The 9,568-nt window shown below is 42.6% G+C and overlaps 1 protein-coding gene across 1 annotated transcript in view; it reads right to left on the bottom strand.

Annotated features, from left to right (window-relative positions):
• Window positions 1-7,212: 7,212 nt before the first annotated feature.
• The window catches only part of LOC307230725 (odorant receptor 131-2-like), a gene marked incomplete at both ends in the record, with an annotated part of 2,774 nt that continues 418 nt past the window's right edge, over window positions 7,213-9,568 (bottom strand). Inside the window, one exon of the mRNA XM_080001160.1 lies at window positions 7,213-8,022. Within this exon, the coding sequence (XP_079857286.1) occupies window positions 7,213-8,022 (810 nt within the window). The remainder of the gene's footprint in view (window positions 8,023-9,568) is intronic.

Genomic DNA, 9,568 nt, shown 5'->3' with positions numbered 1-9,568 from the left:
TGACATGCAAAAAGACAACGTGGATCTGAAATCCTCCGTGAAGCGTCTCACAACGGAAATGGAGGTTGTAAAAAAAGAAAATAAAATAATGAAAGAGACTATCCTGGATATACAATCCAGAAGTATGTGGGACAACCTCATCTTTTCTGGGATCCCAGAGAACAACACCAGGTCCCCAGAAAACATGGTGAAAGATTTCCTCCACACCGCCCTGAAACTCCCCACGGACACCGTGATGCATATCACCTTCCACCGGGTTCACTGACTGGGACATTGTGTGGGGAACCGTCCCAGTTCCATCATTGCCAAGTCTGAACACTTTAAGCACAAGGAGCTGGTTAAAAGCAAGGGACAGGAGCTCAAAGCAACCCCGCTGGGCATGAATGACCAATTCCCCTGGAGATCAATGACCGATGGAAGGTGCTGAAGGTGCAAACTCTGCAATGTTCGACTAATATCTTTGTCTATTTGTCATTTGTTTGTGTAGATATGTATCCCTACAAACTTCTTGCAATACTAGGACAGTAGAAAGGAATGTAAAGGAGGAAAACCAAGACTTATCTATGGGAAAGCATGGGCACGGTAATAAAGCTATTACCTTGGATGCACTGTGCCATCACCCCCTAAGTTACTTCAATGACACCCATTACGTTTATAAGTCGGAATGGTAGAGGCTTTGGCTCACCTACTAAACGAAGCAGAACCTAAGTCAGCTCACAAGGATGAACCCCAGCTTCTGTCTACTGCATGAAACTCACCTCACTGCATCCGAGCACCTCAAACTCAAAGCTAAATGCGTTAATCAGATGTTTTCTGCATCATACAACTCAAAAAAAAGAGGTGTTTCTATATTGATATATCTATATTGATTAATGGAATTTTAGGTAACTAAAGGTAATTAACCATATCTAATATTTATGGTCCCAATGAGGATGACCCAAATGTCTTTATATTTTCTAAACTCTTAGAATTCTCTGACTCAGTTATCATATTGGGATGAGACTTCAACACAGTACTGGATCCAAGTTTAGACCGTTCTCAAACCAGAAATAATCACAAATCCTGGGGTTCGTCAGACACAATGCAACAATATATGATTTTTCTTGCTCTCGGCAATTGTTAGCGATCAAATAACCCACATTCTAGAGAATACACATTATTTACCACCCCACCAAAGTTTCTCTAGAATCGACCTTTTCTTGACAAGTAACTCTGCAATGTCCAAAATCACTCATCCTGAAATCCACCCTATTGTAAATTTGGATCACGGGCCGATTAGTTTCAACCTCAGGAATGAAATAAACCGGAACCCTCCTGGCAGGTGGCAATTTAATGCCTCACTTTTGACAGATAAAGAATTTAACCTTTTATTTTCCCGAGAATGGAGTTCCTTCTTTGAACTGAATGACTCCCCAGAAATATCACCATCCTTACTCTGGGAAACAGCTAAGGCAGTTATATTCATTCATCATCATATTCATTCATCCATTCACAGGAAAAAGAACACCTACACTCGCACACCAATCCTACTCCGAACAACACTCCACCAGAACAGGGTATGCAGGGCAGAAGGGGTGCGAGTGATTCGAGTTCGACTTACCTGAAGGACTCGCGCCGCACAACCCACAATTTTAACTGCAATTGCCAACAGCACACATAGAGCACTGGGGTTTTCCAGGGTATTGGTCGCTGGCGGGTCAGTGTGGGGGCGTGGTTGGCTGAGGGCTGGAGTCCTGGTGGGTTAAGGTATGCTGCGACCTGGCGGGGCTGCAGAGAGCGCTGCCGGGTGCCTTCCTGGGCCCCTGGAGGGGCTGTACGCTGTTGTGGGTGTGGGTTGGGGTGTGAGGTGGCTGTCGGCCCTTTACTCCCGCTGCGCGGCTTCTCTGCGGCGGGTACCCCAGGTGCCGGGGTGATGGAGGGCCCATATATCTGGTGGCCTGCTGGCATCGGCGGGGGGGACTCACATCCAGTTGCACTGCGCTGAGCACACTCTGCAACATGGATGGACACTCGCTGTTCATGGCCAGGTGGGGCGTGTTGGAGAAATTCTCCTGCGTGGTCGTGAGGTTTATCTGCCCGCTACAGGAATACAAAACTGAGAGTATTAAAGATATTTATTCTGCAGAATAAAGAGATAGATACAGTGCTGCTCCAAAGCAGTGTTCTGATCAGTCTGCCCCTATTGCTGACAAAGAGGGCTTCATACCAAAGAGAGGTTGTGTGCCATTGGTCAGGTGTCATTTTTAACACTGTGCCCCCTCAAGCATCAATTGATCAAATCAAATTAATCGTGAGAGCTCATACAACAGCCAATTTAGGGTCACAGGTACAATCTGACATCATGCCATAAAACAAACACACAATACTCTGTCAAGTTACCCTTATCTCCACAAAAGGTTGAGTGAGGATGGCTGTGATCTTGTCTTTATACTACAATAAACATTGTTTAAAAAGAGCAGTCTCTTCATATAAACCCTGAGGGACTCATTCAAACCCAGAGGCGATGTGTTTAAAAAGTTAGGTAACATACACAAAAGGCTATTATCCTATATAGAACAGGTAAAACACAATTCAAAAAGTTGATCATATGCATTTTTCTCTCACAGGCGTCTGGTGGGCCTTGCCCTTGCATGGATCGTGGGTGAGCATGGGGGTCCCGCCGGCTCTCCTGCAGGCCGGGCGGTTCAGGCGGGGTGTCAGTCTGTCAGCACAGGTGCACCCGAGCATCCTCCTGGTTGCATTCCACTCCTTTCCTCTCTCAGTCTGTCTGTCTATCTGTCTGTCTGTCTGACGTCTTCGCTTATGCGCTGTTGCTGCTGCTGTTGCTGCTGTTTTGTTGCTGCTATTGTTGCTGCTGGTAAAGTAGCTGCTAGTATTTTCATTGCTGCTGGTGTTGTTGGTGCTGCTAACGTTGTACCATAACTGGTGTTGTCGTGGCTGCTGCTAACCTTATACCTAAACGTAACCATCTCTGACCTCATTCCTTAACCTAATCATTTCGAACATTATACCTAAACATAACAATCCCTAAACTTAACTATCTCTAACCTTATACGCAAATTGAAATATCTCTAACTTAGGAATTCAACTCAACCTTCCTAACTTCTCTAAACTGAGTGACTTTTCCGGTTCTGGTGAGAGCTACCACTTCCGGTTCCGGTCTTTGCGTGTTGTTGCTCCTTCTTTGGTTTTGCTGTTGCTGCTGGTGTTGATGTTGCTGCTGTTGTTGTTGTTGTTGTTTCTGTGGCTGCTTCTGCTATTCCTGTTGCTGTGGGTGTTTCTGTTGTGATATTACAGTTAGAGGATCATAAGAAGGGTGTGTTTTCGGAGAGAGAGAGTCAAAAGGATCGCCCTCCCGAGGTCTGATTGAAAACTTGACCCGTAACACGCTTATTAAAGGGCCGTGACTGGATTAGGATGAGATGGTGCACACAGTTGAAATTTCCGTTTCCGGTGAGGGCTACCACATCCGGTTCTGGTGATGTCTTTGCTGTGCTTTACTTTGTTGAGACGAGACAGTACACACTGTTGACTCAATACAGATGAGGAGATTTCTGGTTCCGGTGAGAGCTACCACTTCCGGTCCCGGTGATGTCTTCGCTTGTGCGCTGTTGCTGTTGCTGCTACTGCTGCTGTTGCTGCTGTATTTGTTTCTGTTGTTGTCTGCTGCTGGTATTGTCGCTGCTGGTGTTGTTGTTGCTGCTGGTGCTGTTGTTGGTACCGCTAACCTTATACCTTAACTGGTGTTGTCGTTGCTGCTGCTAACCTTATACCTAAACTTTACCCTCGCTTACCTTATACCTCAACTTAATGTAACCTTATACCTCGACTTAACCAACTCTTGCCTGAGTGACCTTTCTGGTTCCGGTGAGAGCTACCACTTCCAGTTCCGGTGACGTCTTTGCGTGTGCGTTGCTGCTGTTGTTTTTAATGTTGTATTTCTCTTGTTGCTGCTGGTGTCGATGTTGCTGCTGCCGTTGTTGTTGTTTCTGTGGCTGTTAAAGCTGCTGTTGTTGTTTTCTGTTGCTGTTGTTGCCAATGTGGTTGGAGTCGCTTTTACTGTTGTTTTTGTTGTCTTTGTTGTTGCTTTTGCTGTTGCTGTTGTTTCAGGGGCATTCTTTTGTAATGACCAGCTGACAACTATGTTATTTCTTTCTTTTTTGTATTTCTTTGTAAAGCGCATTGTGTTGCCCTGGTATGAAATGAGCTCTATAAATAAAGTGTGACTTGACTTGACAGGAGAGGCCACATGCAAAATTGTAGTTCTAGTTTTCCTGGACCTAATAAACTGTTTTTCAATACATGTTGTTGTCCAATGTTTATGTTTTCGTGTAAATGTTGTTTGGTTTTATGTTTAGTTGTCTCACCTGTGGTGATTCTTCCCCTCTTGGAGTAGTGATCAGTTGTTTAAAGACCCAAACATAATAAATTGTTCTCCAAAGAGGGGGTCGTGGTGGTTCTCTATAACCAAAAACTGTGCTCTTTTCATCTTATATGTCTTCCACTGGACAGACTTATTGCAGCAGTTCTTGATGATTTAAGAATTAATAGAGTTGCATTGCAGGTTAAAAACTTGAATTCCACTTGCAGACTAACTCTGTCCTCCATGCAATGGCATACAAATACTCTTTGTTGTATGCCCAGCATGCTGACAGCACAGGTTAAAAAAAATTTTTGTTATACATCAGGGCTCAACACTAACTTTCAAAAGTGGTTGTCAGGCATCAGCTTCAGCTTTTGGTTCCCGAAACTCAAAATAATGGTACCATTATGTCACCTTATATTTTGAGTAATTAAGATACTTGCAGTCATATGTTAGCTAAATAATGACAATTTTACATAAAAAATATTGTTTAAAAGCTTTATGACAGTAACTGAAAAAAAGAATTTCTAGTTTGTGTTTTATCTGATACTTTACAGAGTTTGAATCTTCAGAGGGGAAGAAACACAGGTCAAGACAGACAAGAGCTGTGATATCATTAACACCACTGGTCACACTTGGCCTGATCACACTTAGCCTGTGTCTTACACCCACATGTTTGTACCCTTATTGTTAACAATGATAAGTTTTAATTGGCATCTTTCCTTTTAAAAGTAGCTCTCCACCAGATGAGGTCTGAGCCATGCTCATTATTAATGCTGTCTGTCTACAACGATAATAACTGGTAACAACTATATGTTGACAAATTTGACCAATTTGACTAAAAAAAGATGAAAAATAAAGACATTTCTTGTATATTTTTTATTTAATTATAGTTTGTTTTGTGAGAACACAATATTGTTTCATTTCATTTTCATTTTTTTATGTCTAGTTTAAAAAAAAAATAATGTCGCACCTAGTTTTAGTTTTTAATTTAGTTTAAGTTGACTGTACCGAGATGCAAACACATTAATGGTGAACTTGTGGCTTTTTTTTGTTTGTAATAATCATCAGAAAAATTGATATTTGAGGTTATCCGTTGGCACCCGTAGGCCTCAACCAGCAGCTCCACAAGGCTCCGGTTGGCGTTGCTTTGGTGAATAAATATGATCAAACAATACAAAATATGATTCTATATCTATGTATTGAAGTTGCTATACATCAGTGCTCAAAATTAACTTTCAAAAGTGGTTGCCAGGCTGGCAACCAGGCATCAGCTTTTGGTTGCCGAAACTGAAAATATAGTACCATTATGTCACCTTATATTTAGAGTTATTAAGATACTACAAAGTTATAGCTTCATAATGAAAATTCTACATAAAATAATGTTTAAAAGCTTTATTACAGTAACCAAACAAAACTATTTATAATTTTGTTTTATCTGATACTTTACAGAATCTGAATCTTCAGAGGAGAAGAAACACAAGCCAAGACAAACCAGAACTGTGATTACACTTACTCCTTTGGTCACACTTGGCCTGATCACACTTAGCCTGTGTCTTACACCCACATGTCTGTCCCCTCATTGTTAACAATGGTAAATTCAAATTAGCATCTTTCCATTTAAAGTAGCTCTCCACCAGATGAGGTCTGAGCCATGCTCATTATAAATGTTGTCTGTCTACAACGATAATAACTGGTAACGCCTATTGGCTATATGTTGACAAGTTAGACCAAATTTTATTTTAGTTAGTTTTGTGAGAACACAATATCGTAAGAAAAAATGTCACACCTAGCTTTGGTTTTTAGTTTAGTTTAAATTAACTGTACAGGGATGCAAACACTTTTATGGTGAAAAAGTCGGAATTATACTTATGGTGGGAGTTTTTCCGAGGTTCTCTTGAACGCATCACTTCTGACACACATTACAGTTTTTTGAGGCTGTGAACACAGCATCGCTTCTTTGTTTTCAGCCATGACACTGTGAGTCCACTAATTAACTGATTTTGAATGGAGTCGTTCTCTCTGAAGGATAAAAAAAATTATTAAATGAAAAATGCAAAAATGGGTCAAGCAGTTAAGTCACCCAAACTGACGTGAAAAAAGCAACATTAGCCGAAAAGCAAGCCCTTTGCATCCCTGACTGTAATAAACTTGCCCTACTGCCGTCCACTGTGATTGACTCTTGGCTGACAGCACTGTCAGCAGCATGGCAGGAGAGACGCTCCGTGGTGCGCTGGGATTTTAAAACTGAACAATGAGCAGGACTCACACTCACTTTCTCTGACTGTGTTGAAATCTGATGTTTTCACATCACAGATGATAAAGAAAGAGATTAAAACATTAACAGGTGCCTGTCTTCTGGTTTAAATATGACTAATGCAACAAATTTTTTTTTTTTTTGGTGCACGTTTTGCTGTTAGTTGTCCCTATTTTTTATGTTTAAAAGGGGTTGCCAAAGGGAGCAACCAGAGGCTACGAAATTGTTGCCAATTGATTTAATTTGGTTGCCAAGTGCAACCGGCATCCATTATTGTCGAGCCCTGTACATCATATGAATTTCTGCCAGCTTTTTGGTTTCACCATCTGATATACAGTACATTAGAAAAATATTTCTAATTCAGTCTAATACTCAAATTAATTGTTTCACTTAATTTGTGACAATGGTGGAATGTAATTGATTTTGTGACTTCTAAAGTATTGATATTACAAGTTTCAAATCTATTCACAAACTGAGATGATATGATGATATGATGATATGATATGAAGAAAACTAACTAGATCCCCATTTTGTTCTGCTGGAGTATTCTGATATACAGTACCACGGCACTAATATTAAGTGATGAATGTTTTTAAGAAGGGTTCCCAAAGACAGTCAGTGTATGGGTTGCCATGGTAACTTTACACATCAGGTCCTTGGCCAAGTAGGTCCTGAACGTCTTTTCTCGCAGGCCGTAGATGTTGGGGCTGATGAATCGTGGAAGAACCTGGATGATGATGTAGCACACAAAGAGTGAGTCGGCGTAGTTTTCCGGGAACCAGAACCCTAGAAGCTGCTTCAGCAGAGGGGCCACGTATGTGGACATGCACAGCAGCACTTGGATCCCGTGCAGCAGGACCGTGTTCATGGCCTTCTTGGCGTTCTTTGCACCGGTGTTGGCCACCCGGGTAGCGATCATGATGCGGAAGTAGGAGTACAAGATGGTGAGCCAAACCACAACCAAGAAAACCACATAGTAGACATCCCTCTTCTTGATAAGGTGCGGACTCCGGAACACTGTCTCGCGCAGGCAGAATACCTGCGAGTAGAAGAAATCCAGTGGCTCGATGACCAGTGAGATGAAGAGGTCAGGCAGCACGGACACTACACTGGTGGCCCAGATCAGCCCCATCAGCAGGTAGGTGCGGCGCACGGTGCAGATCTGGGCGTGGCGCAGCGGGCGGCACACCGCCACATAGCACTCGGCCACCATGCAGGCCAGGTTTAGAGGGGTGTTCTCGGTGGTGAAGAGCGTCAGCAGGATGAAGAAGCAACACAGGGACACGTTGATTCTGTGCAGGGTGTAGCTGAGCAGGAAGAGGGCGATGCTGAGCGTCAGCTGGATCATGTCGTTGACCACAAGGTGGATGAAAAGGATGAAGCGAGGGTTGGTGTTGAAGATCTGAAGGGAATGACAGGATTTAGAAGGTTTGGAGGAGTGGAGGATGAATGCAAGGCTGGACAGGAGAGACAAATGCAGATATGGACCCCCCAAACTCCCCAAAAATAAAATAAGAAACATAAAAAAATAGAAGATCTGCTGAGCTAAAAGGAACATTGATCAATTACTGGATAAGGGTGAAGATAAGGAATGAGATTGGTGTCACCAACCGTCATATATCAACTATCAACTATCAACTAATCACATGATCTGTGAGTTGGGCTATAACCTGGCACTGAGAGAAAACAACAGCACCATTTGGGGAAGTTCCTCATAGAAAATCTAAATCAATTTCCAAAACCGTTGATTGTTAAGATAGGCGATAAGATAATGACAGTATCTAAATTATTATAAACTCAGAAAACCCACAATTCCATGAGGAAGATTGGTTTCTATATGTGCCTTGCATATATGGAATTAAAGAAGGAACATGTATAAAGTATGCATCAGCATAAGCATAAAGTTAGTGTTTTCATATCCTATAATACAGTTAGAGTACCTCGATAGACTAAAAATTCCAGCACTGAATTTATAAAATATTGAATCTAGCTGTCTAGCTTCTCTTCACCCATCAGCCCCAAAATGTATCCACTGATAGGTGAAGTCAATAACATTGATCACCTGGTTCCAGTGGCTCCTGTCAAGGGGTGGGATATATTAGGCAGTAAGTGAACAATCAGTCCTTGAAGTTGATGTGTTGGAAGCAATAAAAATGGGCAAGCATAAGGATCTGAGCCACTTTGACAAGGACCAAATTGTGATGTTAGACGACTGGATCAGAGCATCTCCAAAACAACAGGTCTTGTGGGGTGTTCCCAGTATGCAGTGGTTACTACCTACCAAACCTGTCTAGCCCGTCTGGTTCGATCCCACAGAAGAGCTACTGAAGCACAAATTGGTGAAAAAGTTAATGCTGCTATGATAGAAAGGTGTCAGAACACACAGTGCATCACATTTTGATGTGTATGGGGCTGTGTAGCCACAGAGCGGTCAGAGTGTCCATGCTGACCCCTGTCCACCTCTGAAAGCTCCTACAATGGACACGTGAGCGTCAGAACTGGACAATGAAGCAATGGAAGAAGGTGGCCTGGTCTGATTAATCACTTTTTCCTTTACATCATGTGGATGGGCGGGGTAAGGGTCCGATGCGATGGAGCATCTGCGGGATGTGCTGGAACAACCACTCGCACCCCATCTCACAACTTCCAGGACTTAAAGGATCTGCTGCTAACGTATTGGCGCCAGATTCCACAGGAAACGTTCATAGGTCTTATGGAGTCCATGCCTCGATGGGTCAGAGCTGTTTTGGAGGCATGAGAGGAAGCTACACAATTTATTGGTGGTCTTAATGTTGTGGCTGATTGGGTTGTATTGTAACAATAGTTGAGGTATTTGGGGTGCAGATGAGAGAAATACAAGTTGTATATGTAACTGTGGTGTGGGGATGGTGTGGTGAGTAGCCACACCTGACCTGGATCTAGGTGATTGGGATTAGGGTGGCTGTGTA

This window comes from Zeus faber (assembly GCF_960531495.2).
Source record: "Zeus faber genome assembly, chromosome: 5".
Taxonomy (NCBI): Eukaryota; Metazoa; Chordata; class Actinopteri; order Zeiformes; family Zeidae; genus Zeus; species Zeus faber.
Note: the sequence above shows the minus strand (reverse complement) of the source record. Positions and strands in the feature narration are given on the sequence as shown.